Raw genomic sequence first — 19013 nt, forward strand, 5'->3', positions numbered from 1 at the left:
CTCAACCTGCAGCCTGCTTGCGACCCAATCAGTACACAGCTGTGGCCCATGTGACATCCTCAGGGCCATACAGGTAGCATGAATATTGTGTGAATGTGGACCACATAACCCATAGAGAGCTGCGTATGCGGTCCACAATGGTAAATAGGTTTAGAATCACTGGACTGGATATTTGAATGTTTAGTATTTTCACTTGGAGTGTGCACTTGGTGATAGGAATATTTTGCTTCTTTAAACAAAACAAACAGTAGTTGATTAGTAAAGTTCAGCTTAGGTCAGAAAAATGGCACCTTCTTACACAAGAGATCTATTTTTTATATGTGTTCAGTCATATCCACTTACCTTCAGAACAATAAGATTTTACTTTACGCTTTTCACTCCTGTTCGTACAGCAGAGCCTATGCAGCTCTGGAAGAATGAGCTGGCTTCCATTCTGGTTTGTGCATCATCAACAGAATTGTTATCACAGATCTAACTGCAGAATCTTTATTACTGATGATGATGTATGAGTTAGAAAGAACCCAGCTTTACTTTCAGATCCCAGCTTGAGTGTGGCACTGACAGAAAAAAAGCCATATCTGATTCTCTATTCCATTACATTGGTTTTACACTAGTGTAAATCCACTGAAGTTGATGGCATTACAGTGGTGGAAGACTACTTAACAGAGTGGAGAATCAGGTCCAGCATCGTTTCACTTGAAAACTGAACAAATTTGATATAAAGCAATTTTATATACATACAAGGATCCATCCAGTGTTTTTGGAATATCATTTAAGAATCCTCTGGAATAAGCTTGGTGCTTTTCAAAATGTACTGTAGAAGAAGATATAGTCTTTGGACTAAGGAGTTTACAGTCTAAATAGACAGTGCGTTTCAGACAAGTGATGTAGAACAGTGGTCTCCAAACTTTTTGGATTGCGCACCCCTAGGGCCAGCTCTAGGGAAGTGCAAAAAAAAAAAGAGGAGGAGAAGAAGAAGAGCTGTCGCCGGCGTGCTGCCGAAGAATCGACGGAGCGGGGAGAGCCGAGCTGCCGCCGGCGTGCCGCCGAAGAATCAAAGGTCTGGGAGTGCAGCTGCCGCCATGCCAGCAGCGCTCCTTCAGTGGCGCTCCTCCTGCCGCGCACCCCCAGGGATGGTCCTGCGCACCCCCTGTGGTGTGCGCACCCCACTTTGGAGACCACTGATGAAGAAGGTGGATTTGTCATAAAGCACAGTGCAGGACTTTGGTGGTGGCATTTGTTTATTATTCTAGCTCGCATAACAATCCACATAGCTTCTATTCTAGAAATTTTTACAGATGAAGAGAATAAGAATTTAGGCCCCAGTCCTACAAATGATAGTATGCAGCCATCTTCCTGTGTGCTATCAATTGCAGAATCAGGGCTAAGATTGTAAGATCTTCAGAAAGCAGGAGTCATGCCTTTCCGTGTTTCTGTGAAATACCTAAGATGCTTTTGGGTGCTCAGAATAATAAACGACAAAATAGGACAACATCTAAGTCTCATTTTATCTCAAAGCAAAATAAGATTTGGAAAGAATGTGTTTAGATACAGAACATTTTCAACTTTGCCTCTGTCTACTATAACAAACTATTGCTTGTCACACTACACACTGGAATCATAGTTAAATATTATGGGAGAAATTCTTCCCTTGGATACCAACATCCACAATTTCTTCAAGTGACTGCACATGTCCATTCCACTCTTGATATGCGCATGCCTAGCACATGTTTGTTGGAAACTTTTCCCCTCAGCAGTCCTTGTGGAGTGGCTGAAGCGCCCTCTGCCTCTGTGCGCCCTTTCAAGCAGGTCTAAAGAGCAGAGATGCCCCTGATCCCCCTCAGTTCCTTCTTACTGCCTATGATGGTTGCTGAATCTCTTGGTCTTACCTTAGCAAGTTCTTTCAGTATGCCTTTTTTTTGGTAGATAGTTAGTGTTAGTGATTAAGTTTTTTTGTTTAAATGTTATTTTTCAGTTTCCTTGCTTCCAGTTCTGTTTTTGGTACCAAGGAATGCCTCGGTCAAGGGGGTTCAAGCCTTATTTTTCTTGTTCCAAGCAGATGCCTGTGAGTGACCCACACTCCAGTTGTTTAAAGTGCCTGAGTGAATCTCTCATCTCAGATTGCTATCAAATTTGTAGGAACTTCAAACCTAGGACCAAAAAACTTCATTGCGCCGTGACCCCCTTCTGACATCAAGAATTACTACACGACTCCAGGAGGAGGGGACAGAAGCCTGAGCCCCTCCAAGCACCACTGCCATGGGCAGTGAGGGGAGCCCGAGCCCCACCCCTCCGGGTGCGGGGGCCAAAGCTGAAGCCCGAGGGCTTCAGCCTGAGGAGTGGGGCTATAACCTGAGCCCCAACCCACAGCTGAAGCCCTCAGGCTTCGGCCTTGGGCAGTGAGGCCTGGGCTTCAGCCTGGTGCCCCAGAAAGTCTAAGCCAGTCCTGGTGACCCCATTTGAAGTTCCAACCCACAGATTGAGAACCGCAGCCAAAGGACACCAAAAAATCTCACTCATTTTGATAGGAATATGTATTCTACAGCTGGGTTACAACTTAGAATCACCATCCAACAGGCTTTGTTAGGGCATTATGACTTTAATATCTGGGACTCAATATTAAAGTTTAAGGACAAGTTTCTTTCACTGGTAGACGAAGGAGAGCTGGCGGCTAGAACATCACTCCAAGCCAGTTTGGGCTTGGCTGCTAGGGTCACGGCCATTGCTATTACCATATGCTTGTGCTCATTGCTGCAGTCTTTGGGGCTGCCCAGAAAGTCCAGCAGATAGTTCAGGTCCTGCCATTTGAAGTATCATCTCTATTTTCAGGGTAGACAGATGACAAACTTCATGGTTTAAAAGATTCCAAGGCAACTCTGAAGTTGTGGGGCATACATAAACCTGCCTCGAAAAGAAAGCACTTCCATCTGCATCAGACCCACTTATATGCTATTCTTGCACATCAACAAGAAAAATAATAGAGGTTATAGATGCAGACCACCTCTTTCTACTGCAATGGCTCCTAGCTCATCGAGGTGCCCGGGGGCTACTAAACAAACGTTTTGATGGGTTGATGGAGGACACCGTACCGGTCTCCAAAATTCCAGCCTCTCCTTTCCCTGTGTTTGCAAACCATCTATCTCACTTCCTGGGTCTTTGGTCCTCAATCATTGCAGACCAATGGGTCTTAAGCTCTGTGGAAGTGGGATACTTCAGTTTATTTCTAACCCTCCTTCCAACCCTTCCCTAGATCTCTGCAGGGACTACTGTCACAAGGAGCTCCTTCTCTAGGGGGTGCAATCTCTGCTTTGGTTGGGAGCCGTAAATGAAGTTCCTCAGTGTCAGAGAGAGGTTTTATTCCCTCTGTTTCCTTATCCTGAAAGCAAAGGGAGGTCTAGATCAATTTTAGGCCTGCATAAATTCAACAGAAAAGGATAAGTTTTTTCTATTGTCTTGCCTACTTCCATTATCCCTTCCCTGTTCCCCAGAGACTGGTATGCTGCCTTTGATTTAAAGGAGGCGTACTTCCGTATGGTGATCTATCCAGGGCCACAGGAAGTATTTAAGATACCTGGTGAACCATTCTCACTTCCAGTTCAGTGCTACCCTTTGGCTTGCCTGCAGCCTCCAGAGTTTTTACAAAATGCAAGGCAGTGGTAGCTGAGTTTCTGAGGATATTGGATATGCAAGTGTATCCCTACATGGATGGTTGACTGGTGAGAGGCCAATCCAGAGTTCAGGTACTATCCAGCATTTCTCTTATCCAGTCAACTTTCAAAGCTCTGGGACTGTCAGTCAACACGGAGACATCTATCCTCTCCCCATTTCAGACGTTAGAATTCATTGGGGCACTCCTGGATTCGACTCAAGCCAGAGCTTTCCTTCCATGGTCAAGATTGCAGACAACTTAATCAGTTGTTTTAGATGTCACGGCTCACCCAACTATTACAGCATGGAATTGCATGAGGCTTCTGGGGCAGGCAGCCTCTTGCACATATGCGGTCCGACATGCCAGATTGCTCCTCAGGGAACTACAGACTTAGCTGGCCTCTATATTATCTCTGAGCTGTCGCCCTCTAAGGCTTGTGGTGAGGTTACCCTTTCAGATTTTAGCTTCTCTGGACTGGTGGACAAATCCTGTAAACATGTGTATGTTTGTTCTGGATGTTAGTGATAGATGTGTCTGCTCTGGGTTGGGGGGGGCTAATCTAGGTTCCCTTCAGATGCAGGGATTATGGTCCACAAAGGACTTGTCTCTACACACAGATGTCAGGAGGTTGAGAGCTGTCTGCCTGGCATGTCAAGGTTTCTTACTCCGTATCAAGGGTAAAAGCCTGCACGTATTCTAACAGACAACACAATGACAATGTCCTGTCTCAACAGACAGGGAGGGGCTCACTCATTCCAGCTCTGCCACAAGACAGTCAAACTCTGGGATTTTTGTATTGCCAGTTTGAGAAACCTCACAGCCTCTTACCTTTCAAGGGTGCAGAATGAACTTGCATGCAACCTAAGCAGATTGTTTGCATCACCCCAGATGGTCTCTATGTCCGAATATAGCCAGGTGCGTTTTCCAGCTGTGGAGGACTCCCCTGGTAGAGTTTGCAGCAAGAACCAAGAGGAAGTGCTGGCCCTTTTGCTTTCTTCAAGGCAGGGGTGGCCAACCTGTGGCTCCGGAGCCACATGCGGCTCTTCAGAAGTTAATATGCGGCTCCTTGTATAGGCACCGACTCCGGGGCTGGAGCTACGGGCGCCAACTTTCCAATGTACCAGGGGGTGCTCACAGCTCAACCCCTGCCTCTGCGACAGGCCCTGCCCACACTCCTCCCCTTCCCACCTCCTCCCCTGAGCCTGCCGTGCCCTCGCTCTCCCCCCCACAGCCTCCTGCATGCCACAAAACAGCTGATCGGGAGGTGTGGGGAGGGCTGATGGTGAATGGGAGGTGCTGGGAGTGGGGCAGGGGGGACGGGACCTGATGTGGGGGTTGCCGCCGTATTACTGTGGCTCTTTGGCGATGTACACTGGTAAATTCTGGTTCCTTCTCAGGCTCAGGTTGGCCACCCCACTTCAAGGTCACAGTCAAAGTTCCGTAATGGACATTTTCCTGGACAAGCAAACTCCAGTATTCTTTCCCACCAATCCCACTTCTTCACAGAGTTTTTTGCTAAAAATTAGACAGGAACGTGCTCAACTCATATTTGTAATTCCAGGTTGGCCTCGGGAGCACTGGTTCTCCACATTCCTCTCCTTTTTGGTAAAAGCTCTGATACTGCTTCCATTGGACCCAAACGTGATTTCTCAAGACCATGGTCACCTACTCCACCCAAACTTGCAGGCACTTCATTTAACAGCCTACATGTTTCATGGATAGATCATTGGGAAGAGTCTTGTTCCAAAGATGACAGGTTTCAGAGTAACAGCCATGTTAGTCTGTATTCGCAAAAAGAAAAGGAGTACTTGTGGCACCTTAGAGACTAACCAATTTATTTGAGCATAAGCTTTCGTGAGCTACAGCTCACTTCATCGCGAAAGCTTATGCTCAAATAAATTGGTTAGTCTCTAAGGTGCCACAAGTACTCGTTTTCTTTTTGTTCCAGAGAGGTTCAGGATGTGCTCTTAAATAGTAGGAAGCCATCTACTAACTCTGTTTACTTGGTGAAGTGGAAATGATTCTCTGTCTGGTCCAGACAATCTGGAGTCTTGCTGACACACTCTTCATTCCAGCATATACCAGGGTCCCAGAGCCCAGCACCAGGCCAAGCCCATACGTCTACACTGCAATTTTATAGTCCCGCAGCCTGAGCCCTGCGAGCCAGAGGCAGCTGACATGCGTCAGCAGCACGTCTTTTTTATTGCAGTGTAGACCTACCCCGGGTGGAATGTACATGTGTAATCACTTGAAGAAGAAAAAACAGTTACTAACCTGTTCCATAACTGCTGTTCTTAGAGAAGTGTTGCACATGTCAACTCCATGACTCGCCCTCCTACCCCCCTGCATCGGCGTTTCTGGCATGAATGAACTGAGAGGGGTTAGTGTGGCTCCACTCTTTATGACGGTCACAAGGCTATGTAGTGGCAGATGGTGCTCAAGCTGCTCTAACGGATACTACGGAGGGAAAAAGTTTCCGACAGCAGTGCACAGGACATGCATGCTCCAAGAATGGAATGGACATGTGCATCACAACTAGAAGAACAATAGTTATGCAACAGTTTAGTAACCCTTTGTTCCCTGAAGTCAGTGGGAATTGTATGCAGGTATCTGAGGGCAGAATATGTACATCAGCATCTAGAACAGAGAAAAGTATCAGCAGACGTTTCTTTCTTCAGTTTTTTTGACCAACATAGGAGCATTGTGAAAGGTAATAGGAAATGCAATCCAGAATTGAGAGGCATCTCTAATCTTTAGGGCTGGAGCCATGAGAAAAAAATGTCACCCTATTAAGAGAGACACATTGTGGGTGAGGTAGTGTCTTTTATTGGACCAACTTCTGTTGGCGAAAGAGACAAGCTTTGAACCCACAGAGAGCTCTTCTTGAGGTCTGGGTGGTGAAAGAGACAAGCTGAAGAAGAGCTGTGTGGCTCGAAAGCTTGTCTCTTTCACCAACAGAAGTTGGTCCAATGAAAGATATTGCCTCACCCACCTTGTCTCAAATATCTTGGGAGCAACATGGCTACAACACTGCAAACCCTAATAAAACTCATTCTTTGGAGTCTACTGTTTTCATTTTTTGTTTTTTTTATTTCCAGAACAAAAATATGGAGCTGGCATCTACTTTATCAGGAACCCCAGAAACCTAGTGGAGGATACCAAGGAAAAGTGTGAATTGGACCATCTAATTTGTGTGTTTGAGGCTGAGGTAGTAACAGGCTTATACACTGAGGGCAAACAGTCTTATATTGTGCCACCAGCAGTTGATGCAGATGGCATGAATGTATATGACAGTGTAGTAGATGATGTTCACAGCCCTGAAACCTTTGTCATTTTTAACAGTAATCAGGCCGTTCCTCACTATATATTGACATGTTCCCAGATTTGGGCTGAGGGGTCAGGGCCTTACTGGGCAACCAGGGGCCCAGTAGATGAGAGCTCATCAGAACCATGGGACTTAGGCATTCCCCAGGACCGTGGGCACAGAGCCTCCCCCATAACAAAGAGTACAGAGAGCTTCCTGCTAGAACCCAAATAGTAGCATATCTGACTCTAGTACAGTAGTGTGGTGATGGTGCCTCACCTAACCATCTTGACACATCCATGTTGGTATATACAAGAGCTTAACCAGTATGATAACCTAAGAAAGTTAAAACTATATATAATTTTATATCGGAAGAGGTATTAGATACAGAATTCAGTTCACCATTCCTGTGGTGGTTACAATACACAGCTTCAAAAATATGCAGAAATTTTATTTTTCTATAAATAGCCACAGTATGCACACTATGCATTTTATTTTACTAAGGCACCAGAGATGAGTAAATATATATTTAGTCACAGAAATGTCTGTTTTATAAAAACCTGAAACTATTTTATAAACTTAAAAATCACACATTAGCAAAAACCATCTAGTCCAAAGTAATCCATTGAGATTAAAACACGTATTTAGACTGTTCATTTAGTTGATTTTGAATTCTGCTTTCACTTATTTAGCTAACCATCTACCATGTGTTTCAACAACAGCTGTGTCATTATCTTTGGAAGTGTTATTTTATAAATAAGTTTACATGCTTATAAAAAATAAATGTATTTGTGGTGTTAGTAGCGATAATTGTGTTGCTATAATCATTTTTATTAGCTGTACAAGGTGCCAACCGCTACAGGAAACATGTTTGAGAAATAAAAAAATTGCATGACCAAAAATAAACCAAACTGTTGACGTGTTCTGATTTTTCTCCTCTTAACAGTACATTAAGGCTCCTGACTTTGACAGTCAAACTTCAGTTAGCTATCACTATGTGTTCAACATGGTCTTCTATGAAAGATTTTTATGAAAAAATAAAGCATAGTTCTGAACCTGGGACTAGCCATCATCAGGGGCCAATTGGTTTTAGGGGGGTTATGATCTTGCTTTATGGCTAGCTGGCAGGGGCCTGTGGCCTGAAACTTTTTCATTGTAATTTGCAGTCATAGTATGGAAAAGGCTGTGAACTGAATTATTAAAAAAAACAAAAATACAGCTTAGCCATGTCCTCAGATACTTGCAAAATTGTCTCTTAGTAAAGGCTTAAACCCCTCCAGGTCATTTTAACGGAGCTAGAAGTACAAGTCCTGGGTGTGAGACTGGTTGCCAGAATGGGACTTGAACTGAGGGCCCAAAGGAAAAGGCTACTCGGTGAATCAAATCTCAAGCACTGGTTTGCATTCATGTTTTTCTTTAAAACAAAGACTGTGTAGTCTGCAACACTTATAACATCCCCAGATTCTGCTGTTAGTTACACCTGAGCAACCCATTAACTTCAATGCACTCACTGCTAAACGTAAATGTAGAACTTGGCCCATCCTCTATTGCTTGACCAGTTATGACCACCAAGAACTACATATATGTTTACTAGGACATTTTAATTTAAAATTGGTTTATATACCTGCTGCCCAAAAAAATATCAACTTTTAAAAACAGCTTGTGATGCCGTAATAGTTCAGCAACAGTCAAAGGGATTATCATCTAATATAAAGTCTGCTTCTGGCCTGAAAAGAAACAAGTACCTACCGCCAGAAAGGATTTTTATCTTTGTTACAGTTTAATACAACAAAACAGGGTGTGGAACAAAAGGCATCCCACTCATAACTATGGCAATGCATTAGACACAGTCTGAAACCTAAAGTATAAGATGTCAATGCTTTATAAAGCTATTGTCTCACAAAAGGACTTCAGTACATACTACGGTAACTCCTCGTTTAATATTGTAGTTATGTTCCTGAAAAATGTGACTTTAAGTGAAATGATGTTAAACAAATCCAATTTCCCCATAAGAATTAATGTAAATAGCGGGGGTTAGGTTCCAGGGAAATTTTTTTCACCAGATAAAAGACTTATATACACACACACAGAGTATAAGTTTTAAACAAATAATGTAATACGATACACAGCAATGACGATTGTGAGGCTTGGTTGAGGTGGTCAAGTCAGAGGGTGGGCTATTTTCCAGTGAATGCCTTACGCTAAATGATGAACTAGCACTGGGCTGAGCCCTCAAGGGTTAACACATTGTTAATGTAGACTCACACTCTACAAGGCAGTTAGAATAGAGGGAGGGGAGACAGCATGGCAGACAGACACCCTCCCCCCCCCCCTTAAGTGCGCTGACCCTACTAAGTACATTGCTGATTTAAGTAGATCAGGAACTTGACAGCAGCTGCTGCAAGCAAGCTCCCTCCCCATATGTCATCTCCCCTCCCCCCCACTCTATAGAGATGAGGTAAGCGGGGGATCGGAGCAGGGGGGAAGAGACACACCCTGACATTAGGCCCCTTCTCCCCCCAATAGCAAGCAGGAGGCTCGCAGGAGCAGCACCTGGCAGTGGGAGGAGGGACAGCTGAACTGTCAGCAATTGGTAGCCTGCTGGGAAGCTGCCGCACACAGAACTTAGGGGAGCAGAGAGTTGATGAGGGGCTGCCTGTCCACCCTGGTTCCAAGCCCCCCCATCAGCTAGGTGCAACGGGCTGCTCTTTCTGCAAGCAGCGGACAAAGCAGGCGGCTGCCAAATGTTATAAAGGGAGCATTGCACAACTTTAAACGAGCATGTTCTCTGATTAGCAATATAACAATGTTAACAGGTATAACTAAGTGAGGAGTTACTGTATTCCCTTGTTCACACATCAATGTAGGTTTAAGTTTTGCTTAGCTAGATGATGGATTGGAAGGGGCTTTCATAGTACTGTCAGTTTTCATCAAAATATTTTATTTAAAAAGTGTCTTGGCACCACAGTGAATTTTTAAAAGTAAATAGTTACTTCGAATGCAGAAGCTATTTAGTCATTACAACAGTTTTAATGTACAGATGTTAGACAAACTAGTGCGCTGTCCATTCCCTTTTTTTGTACAGAACCTTCCTCTCCCCCTTTACTCTTAATAAGAGTCGTATATATTAGCATAGGTGCTGTAAATATGGAATATCTAAATTTTCAATATTTTGTTTTATTAACTTCAGCAATTACATAGCTATTTATTTTCCTAACTGCAACCATAGGAATTTTAAAGTGACATTAGCATGTTACAAGAAATATTTTATCAATAAAAAAATAGGAGCTCAGAGCTGGGTGTACTATTGTAAAAACTGTGCAGAGCAGCTGAATGCAGAATATGAAAAGAAACAACCACATGTTAAAACACTTCTCAAAATTCAATATTACACTGCTTATTTATTTTGCATTTTATTATTGTAACAAAGATTTCCTTGTAAACAATTCCTACTTAAGTTCACCTTCCCCTCCTTATACTTAGTGTTATATATTTATATAGTTTACAAAAGAACTGGTAATATCTGAGGCTGTACATAATTGGATATTTTCATCTGGTCCTCAAAAAGATTATAATAATTTCATATACAGTAACCAGAAAATAAAAAGCACAAACTAAATGTACCTGGAAGTACATATTAAAATCATTAAATTACCACAGTAATTGAAAATCCCTGATCTTTATTTCTATAACAGATTAACTCCAGGCTACTCCAAAACCTCTGGGATTTCTCTGTCATCTACAATAAGAGTATGAATGATTCCTTCCCTTCGCTTTCCACTACTGACAGCCTTAATGCAACAGTCATGATCACCAACACTGAAGTGTGTTTCTGTTCCATCTTCTACAAATTCACCCTGTGGTCAGGAAACAAAATATCATGAAAAGGAACAATATGGTTGGCTAACAAAGTCCTGCAGTGTTCATAAGGCATCTATTATCGGATTTTCAGAGGTGTGGTGCACCTGCAGCTCCAGTAATTAGAAGAAACCTGATAGGTATTTTGGTGGCTGAAAAATCACTGCATTTGATTATGCAGCAGTTTTGATTTATTTATGTACATGTGTTACAATCAGGCGGTGGTCAAAAAAAGACAAGTTTTGTAAAATATTGAGTTTTGTGACATTTGAAAAATTTCTGCTAGCACTGTGACTGATAAAGTTAATTAAAACAGGTCAAATTCAGTTCTGGTGTAATTCTACTTGAAGTCAATTAACTTGCACTGGTTTCCACCATAGCTGAATTTGGCCATAAATTAATTCAAAGGACTTAAATAAGATCTTTAACACAAGGCTTACAGGGTCTATATGGTTTAAATGGAACTTAAGTTGTGCAAAAGGCTTCATGTGTGCCCTGAATTAACAACAACAACTCTGGAGTATGTTTGTACTGCAGATGCTTAAAGAATTCCAGGTGTGTACCTCCTGTTTTGGATTATGCCATCTTGGCCAAATTGAGTTTAAGTCTATCTTCTGATACAATAAGAGGCCAGAATGCTGTCCTAACATATAAGCACAGTTTGGCAGGCAATCATGCAGGCACACTACCTGCAGGAGTTAATAGGTTAAGAACCCATGCACTAGGAATAGTGCATTGGTTCTCAATCTAGAAGTTGCAAACAGGTTTCAGGGGGGCTCAACCACTCCCCCCACCCCTTCCTTTGTGCCTAGTTAGATGGGAGGGGAATCCCAAACCTTTTTTCTGTTATAATGGGGAATGACAGTATGGAAATATTTGAGAATGCTTGGAGTAGTAAATCAGAATTTGTGCTCCAGGGGAAGCAGAAGGTTGTACTGTTAACAGTTTCTGGAAGAAGAATTCTTGGGAACGTGGTGAAAAATAGTTTCAAAGTATAGCAAAACGAAGACCTCATTTCCCTACCCTGTCTAATTTAATACAATAGGACTACTCATGACAGTAACAGATGCAGGATCAAATGTCTGGTGAGGAAATAGGTTTTGCAGTCCTTCTGCATAGGAAAAGCTTCAGAAAATATATTTTTTTCCTTTTTACTCTAATTTTCAGTAATGGTAAGATTACCAAAATGACGGACTGAGAAAGTCTTCTTATCCACAGGAATAGGTACAACATGACAAACTTCCCTACACTGTCCAGTCAAGAGGCCTAAACACTGAACTGGAGGGACCATATAGAGGCATGAAAAAGTAATTTGATTTTTATGCCACTCTGAACATCAGGCCTTAAATGTTTAACATTGTTACTGTTGACCTGGATAGATTTGAATTGGCTAGCTCTATAATCCACAGGGCAATTTAGTCGGCTCCCTATTCCTCCTCCCCAAAATACTTTACTTAAAAGGCCCACAGGTATTTGCCTATAGTATCTGAATTATTTCACTGATACGTAATGTCAATATTAGTGTTCTAACGGTGGTGTGTTTTATTTCAGTTGTTAAATCAGAATAAGTATAACGAACAAAAGCCTTTGTAAATGATCACATACCGCTGTTTCCATTTTTTTACCATTGCACCAGACATCCATAGTGTCCTTCTCTGTAAAAATGAGAAAAACAAAAGATACATACCTCTTTATAGACCGAAAAGATATAGAAATTCCAAATGTTTGCCATGAAATTTTAGCTATAACTCCATAAATGTGTTCCAAATAAATAGTAATATCTGAATTACAAAGTTTGTCTCCATAAGGAGAGAGGCTCTCTCATAAGGTTGCAACTAGCTTCTTTTAGAGAGCCCGATTTTTGCCTCCAAAAAATGGTTTAATCAATGTGATTTTTCTGAAACCAAAAAATGTTGTTTCTGCAAAGTTTGAAAAAAAATTAATGATTTTTGAGTTACTGACTGTAATTTACCATGATTTGCAAGTTACCATGATTTGCAAGTCTGACTTTTGCCTAACTTTTTGGGGGGGATGTCCCTCTAACTAATACACAGCTTGTTAATTACCGTTCAAACTTTTCATGTTCTTAAATTTTTGAAAACTCATGCACCTTCCTAATTAGAAGGAAATAGGCTGCTACTAAACAATTATTAATTTTTGTTTGTTGTAAAGCACTGTTCTAATTACATTACCCAACATAACCTCCTGGAGTACGTTCACTCTAGATTTCATATTTCTGAAACTGTCTTTGTCTGGTAGTGGTTAGTGTCCTAGGATCAAATCATGTTTGCCTCTCCCATGCCATATAAAATCAATCAAAAGAGCAGGATTTGGCTCCTACTCATGGATCCCCCCCGCTCTTTTCATACCACTTGATCTTAATACAGCTTTTGGTACTATCAGTCATTCTATCCTTGAGCCTCTAGAAGAAAACATGTCTCCAGGCCTCTCCTCTCCTAGTCCTGATCCTGCATCATTAATCAATTGAGAGCTTTACCACTAACTTCAATGAGTATAAGAATCGAGTCCCTAATGTGAGCCCTCTACCTGTTACTGAAATGTGGGGGGAAGGGTTATTTATTTATGTAAATATCAAGGTAAAATGCAAATATAAATACACATCTTGGATCCAAAACATTTCCCATGTTAATTAAAATAAGTTAAAAGACAATTCAGCCACAGGAAGATGTAATACTTATCAAAAAAAGCCATTTTAGAAATAGGCTAGCTGTTTAAATGGTCACATTAAACAAGACAAACTTAGGGTATCACGGTTACCACCTTCAGTTAAGAGTCATTCCCACTGGGAGTAGGCACCAAGATAAAGATGCAGATGCAAAAAGTAGGTTCTAAATACTTCTGAAAATTTTCCCCAAGTGACTTGACCGAGGTCACATAGGAACTTTGTGGTGAAGCAGGGACTTGAACCTAGAGTTCCTAAGTCCTAGAAAAGGCATATAAGATTATATAAAAAGCACAGTGACGAGAACTAACTCAATATTAACTCACCTAACACAACTCTACAATCCATACCATCCAAGCTCAATATCCAAGTATTTGTTGTTTTTGACCGGTTCTCCAGGTACTTCTTGAGGCTTTTCCCATTGATCTCCAATGTATACTCGTACGCAAAACCACTGACTGCATCAATGTTAATGGTAGCCTTTGTTTTGGCTGCTCCAACTGTAAATGTTTCTTTACCCACTAGTTTGAACATCCACTCTTTTCTTATTTCTTCCTGAAGAATAAAATAATTAAAAAGAAGAAAATGAGTGTTAATAAAAAGTCAAATATTTTTGTCTCATTATGGAAAATATCAAGCTAAGTAGCATATGGAGGAACTGGTGCAAACTACTGTCACGGTATCAGATCCAGGACCTGTAGCAAGATATGCATAGTCTCATCAATGTCAGTGGGGTTCTCGAAACAGAAGGATGCATTTGTGTGCAGGATCTGAGCTGTAGCATGTGAGAATGCATGGCAGGTATCAGACATTAATCCCTATTAGTATTTCTACAAACTCACACTGTAAGACAGGGGTAGTCTATTTTTTGTTAAGGTCCAAATTTCTTGGTCAAGGTATAGAAAAAGTCTAGACTCCAGAGAAAATAATAAAGAAAGATGATAAGTAAATAAAAAGATTTCAGGGTCTGTTCAAAAGCGTCTGGCAGTCCAGATTTGGCCCACAGTCTGCCTGTTAATTACCACTGCTGCAAGACAAACAAGGAGAGAGAGAGACAGAGAGAAAGGACAGTGAAGTGGATAGCACCCTGCCCTTCTTATATTGTGAAGAGGTCAATAAGAGACTGGAGAAGCACTACCAGTGAATGACATCAGATATTGGTAGAGTCTAATGTTAGTACCGAACACTAGATGCCAGAAGCTATACCAATGATTCTCATGTGCAATGCAAATAGAACTACTATTTCCCAATAAGGCAGAAAGCTATCAGCCATGCTGTCCCAAAGGGATAATATCTGGGAGATGAAGATTGCAAACCCAGGTACAATATTGCAGCCTGAAATACATTCTTTCCTTTTAAATATTACTCAGTTAACTTTGTTACAAGGGTAAAAAGCCTGCGTTCTATTTATTATTATGTTTAACAAGTCATAGTACTTTCTACACACAAAGATACATTTACATAAGTATTGGGTATTTTGCACATACTCATTTTACCTTTCCATCTACATATACAACACGTTTTCCTGATGTAGTTCCATGTTCAAATTCAATCTTGTGAACACCATCACTTAAAGCAACCTCCCAAACAGCCACCAGATCTGTCATCTTCTCCAGGTAGCCGTAGCGAGACCTGAGGGAATAACAATTTAAAAGACTTATAATTCTTCTATTAATGTGCTGTATATTTTGTTCCAAGTTTTATTACTTCAGGATTTTTATTTTTAATTTGTTAAAGCTGACGTAACCCGATCCAGAATTGACTTAGCTGTAGATTGTAGGAAAGATTGGTTTAGCTTTTATTTATTTACTTTCTCAACCACAATCAAATATAGCAAAAAAGTTTAAAACTGAAACAGATTAAGAGACACACAATGAAATTATGTTGACCACAAAAATTAAAACAGATAGAACAGAAATAGGCAAACACAGTTTTACTTTGACAAATACTATATGCATATATATATATATGTTACCTAGAGAGGTGGTGGAATCTCCTTCCTTAGAAGTTTTTTTAAGGTCAGGCTTGACAAAGCCCTGGCTGGGATGATTTAGTTGGGGACTGGTCCTGCTTCGAGCAGGGGGTTGGACTAGATGACCTCCTGAGGTCCCTTCCAACCCTGATATTCTATGATATACATCCATGTAAGTGCTAAAACATCTAACTACAGAAGAACAGTAGTTACAAAACTACCTAATTCCTCATTCTCATCAGTAAATTATCTTGTTTGTTGGCATCTTCTAACATACAGTAAAAACTGAGTGACCCATTACAAATCATTTTAGGTTTTTACATTTCAGAGAATTTATATAACCATTTGTGGTATTACTGTAAATCTTTTCTAGTCTATTAAACTCAACCTGAACAGTTTGTTTAATAAATATCACACAAAAAGTGTGACTAAGTTAAAAAACCTGCAGTTAGGTCACTCTTTTTCAACCTGTGGTCTGCGGACCCCTAGAAGGCTGCAGACTGTCTAAGATTTCTAAAGGGGGCCACATCTCCCTTTGTAATTTTTTAAGGGTCTGCAAATGAAAAAAGGTTGAAAACCACTGGCTTAGGTAATATCTGATGTGTGTGTGCATGCATGTATTACGATGCACTATTTGTTTAAAGAGAATAATCTGCACATCCATAGATCTGATCACAACCAACCATTAAATTTCAAATTGCAGACATCTTTCCAGACCAGTTTATACTGCAGTGAGTGTTTGGTTTTTTTTTTACCTTACTTCATCTTCATAGAGAGTAATCTCTTCACGGGATGCCATAGCAACCAGAATGGCCTTAAATCCAATTAGCAGCAAGGAAAGAGAAAAGCAGAATGGCAGCAAAGAAAATGTCGAGTACTGCAGTTCCATCTTAATTGAGAAGTAATCCCTTCCTAGTTCTTTCCATTTAATGTCCACGGATATTTTCACAAAAACATAGGGAGCTTTCACACATATGACATGTATGAAATGTAATGTAATACAGTTCTGGACTTTTGTTAGACACAACACTGAAATATAAATCAATACATGATCTGAATATTTCATTGAATTTATATTTGCAATTTATCCACATAGGTTAAGAGTACATAGTGACTCATTGCTTATTCGATGGAAGTCCTTTTGACTAACTTCAGGTCAAAAGGTTAAGATCCTTCTCCTTTGGAAGAGTTTCATGCCAGATCAAAATTTTGTGTCTCAAGTATATCTCACTTTGAGATTTGGCAGCTGAATATGTAACTGTAGTGAAAATTTACAGGACATCCATACCAAAAACCAGAATTAACACAAAAATAATACACAACTGCCCAGAAATTTTAGAGAAGTCAGTCTCAAAGAAAAACGGGAAAAGGAACTTAGTCTTACTGTCACAACAGAAACCTGGGAGGATATGTGGCTTAAGGTGAAAGATACTTCAAGTTTTTCATTCTTGTGATTCTTCCAGAACAAGGTATTAAACAGGTACAACTGGATATTTATTTCAGGCTAGATTGGCAACTCACAACAACTGTCAGAGATGCAATAGCCACATGCCAACCTTTCACACATCCTCTACACCTTTAAAAAATGCATGTGTTCTGGAACACCATACTCAAGTGCTCTCTCTAAAACTGTGTCACTATTTTTTCCTTCTCCAAGCTTGTGTGTTCTTGGGGTGCTGGATGAGTTGGTAATACTAAAAATGGTAATTAAGAAATGGATTGCATGAACAATTTTAGTGTCCAAAAGAGTTATTTTGAGAAAATGGAACTCTGCAATTAGGCAGACTGGCTTAGTGATCTCTTTATTACAGCATTAATTGAAAAAATGATGGTCTAATCAATAGAAATGCTTGGAAAAACTATAAAGATATTTGATCACACATGAAACTATTGCATACTTTTGCAGTTTAATATATTAGTCCCAAATACTCATAGGACATGTCACTTATTTATCTGTTTAGTCACTTTAATAATGGATTCCCTGAATGACCTCTACAGGTTCAGGGTTTTTGTGTATATTTTTGTTTTAACTCCAGGCTTTCCAAATAACGAACACTGAATTTTGTTATTTAAATCCTCTTTCCAGCGTGCATGTATTTATTATATACGTTCTGTTATGTTTATATTTTATATAAAGACTAGGTTAAAAAAAAAAACAGTTTAAAAAGAGCACTCAGTATGCCCCTTCTGCTGCCACTCCTCCCCCCTCCCGGCTTCTCTATGCCATCTTTAGAAGTCCAGAAAACTTCTACCAATGGAGCAAGATTCATGCAAATGCTATTTATTTTATTGGTTTAGGGAGAGAAAACATCACTGCTACCAAGCTTATTACAACAAAGAATACTGATCTTAATGACAGTAAAGTATGAGATTAAGCAGAATATTTCTGTTGGAGGGGGGCTGAAGGGAGAAGAGGTCCTGCCCAAATCAATACCCCCCCCCCCCGCAGTTGATGGCAACTAGTACTACCCTACTTTTCGGCATCTGAAAGAAGCAATGGCCGTCGCTTTACTTCCTACCTCTAAATAAGAGCACCTGGCCAGAGACAAGCTCCGTGTGGTATTTAACCAGACACGCTGACTAAACACAGCGCCGCTTCTCACAGGCATGTTAAGTTTGACTGACCAGCCAACCTACGCTCTCCGTTGATCAGACATGCACACCGCTGTTAATACGAACAGAGCCATCGCTAAGAGAGGCGGAATGGCCCGTCCGCCCTCTCCTGGCCTGCTGGCCCCTATCTCCATGGGAGCCACTTTTAGAAGGGAAAGGGGCGCTCCTGCGAGATCACATTAGGATGGGGGGGGGGGGGCAGAAGGTCTCCGAGAAAGCGGGTCAGGGGCTCTCGGGACATTTACCGCGGAGCGGGGGCTGCTCGCCCCGCCAGGGCGCTGGGCCTGCCCGACAGGACCGGGTCGGGTCCTGCCGCTGCAGCTGGCCGGGGGAGCGCGGGGGCCGGGGTTCCCCGAGCGGGAGGGCGCTGCGGGCCAGGCGGAGGCGGACAGGCACCGCGGGGACTCGGAGGGGTTCAGAGGCCGCGGGGGCTGCGGCCGCCCAGGCCCCGGTGGGCTTTGGGGGTGCGATGAAGTTGCAGCGCCCCGGAGGGTAGAAAGGACGAAGGGCGCCAGCCCGCCCGGGGCTTCTCGTACCTGGGCGGGTCGCGCTGCGCACCGCTCCCCGCAGCCGCCTCTCTCCCTCCGGCCCCCGCGGCCAAAATGGCGCCAGGGGGCAGGGAAGCGACGCGGAGCGCATCGATTAGAGCGACCGCCCGGCGCATCCACCGGCAGCGCCGCCGCCAGGGTGTGCGCGCCCCTCGGGCGGGGCGGCAGGGAGCGCGCGGCCCTGCCCCGCACCGCGGCGGCTCGCTGCCCGACGGCCAGTAACGGGCGGTGGGGGGCGTTTCCCTCATGGCGGCCCCCGCGCTCCCCATCCCGCTGCTCGGGGCCAATCGCCGCCCTCTGCCCCGCCTCTGTAACGGCCGCGGAGCGTGTGGCGGGGCTGGAGGCAGAGGCCGCCCAGGGGAGGAGGGTCGGGAAGCGGCCAGGGT

At 42.4% G+C, this 19013-nt stretch overlaps 3 protein-coding genes across 12 annotated transcripts in view; 2 read left to right on the forward strand and 1 right to left on the reverse strand.

Annotated features, from left to right (window-relative positions):
- PARP9 (poly(ADP-ribose) polymerase family member 9) overlaps window positions 1–7869 on the forward strand; it is a 33696-nt gene extending 25827 nt beyond the window's left edge. For all 3 annotated transcript variants that reach the window (XM_073305202.1, XM_073305204.1, XM_073305203.1), the window contains exon 10: window positions 6748–7869. In XM_073305202.1, coding sequence (XP_073161303.1) covers window positions 6748–7187 — 440 coding nt within the window. In that variant the 3' untranslated portion in view covers window positions 7188–7869. The remainder of the gene's footprint in view (window positions 1–6747) is intronic.
- A 2456-nt stretch (window positions 7870–10325) lies between these two features.
- Window positions 10326–18806, reverse strand: FAIM (Fas apoptotic inhibitory molecule). 3 transcript variants are annotated; one of them, XM_073305212.1, is made up of 6 exons: window positions 18616–18806; window positions 16222–16280; window positions 14991–15126; window positions 13821–14049; window positions 12417–12466; window positions 10326–10810 (listed from the first exon to the last, which is right to left on the reverse strand). In XM_073305212.1, the coding sequence occupies exons 2-6, from the start codon at window positions 16263–16265 to the stop codon at window positions 10661–10663; spliced, it is 609 nt and encodes a 202-aa protein (XP_073161313.1). In that variant the 5' UTR covers window positions 16266–16280; window positions 18616–18806; the 3' UTR covers window positions 10326–10660. The 3 variants fall into 3 exon arrangements, with proteins under 3 accessions (XP_073161313.1, XP_073161316.1, XP_073161315.1); XM_073305215.1 differs by lacking the exon at window positions 16222–16280 and having other exon boundaries at window positions 18616–18804; XM_073305214.1 differs by lacking the exons at window positions 16222–16280; window positions 18616–18806 and adding an exon at window positions 15470–16150.
- CEP70 (centrosomal protein 70) overlaps window positions 18617–19013 on the forward strand; it is a 40258-nt gene continuing 39861 nt past the window's right edge. For 5 of the 6 annotated variants that reach the window (XR_012154206.1, XR_012154205.1, XM_073305211.1 and 2 more), the window contains exon 1: window positions 18617–19011. The gene's annotated coding sequence lies outside the window, so the exon portion shown is untranslated. The remainder of the gene's footprint in view (window positions 19012–19013) is intronic. The other variant, XM_073305209.1, reaches the window with a different exon arrangement.

This window comes from Lepidochelys kempii, chromosome 11 (genome assembly GCF_965140265.1).
Source record: "Lepidochelys kempii isolate rLepKem1 chromosome 11, rLepKem1.hap2, whole genome shotgun sequence".
Classification (NCBI taxonomy): domain Eukaryota; kingdom Metazoa; phylum Chordata; order Testudines; family Cheloniidae; genus Lepidochelys; species Lepidochelys kempii.

Coding starts and splice junctions, on each gene's coding strand:
- FAIM (XM_073305215.1), bottom strand. CDS start 18,743: ATGCGCCGGGCGGTCGCTCTAATCGATGCGCTCCGCGTCGCTTCCCTG. Junction 15,127..18,615: donor GCGCAGCGCGACCCGCCCAG/GTACGAGAAGCC, acceptor TTATTCCCTCAG/GTCTCGCTACGGCTACCTGG. Junction 12,467..13,820: donor GGATTGTAGAGTTGTGTTAG/GTGAGTTAATAT, acceptor TCATTTTTACAG/AGAAGGACACTATGGATGTC.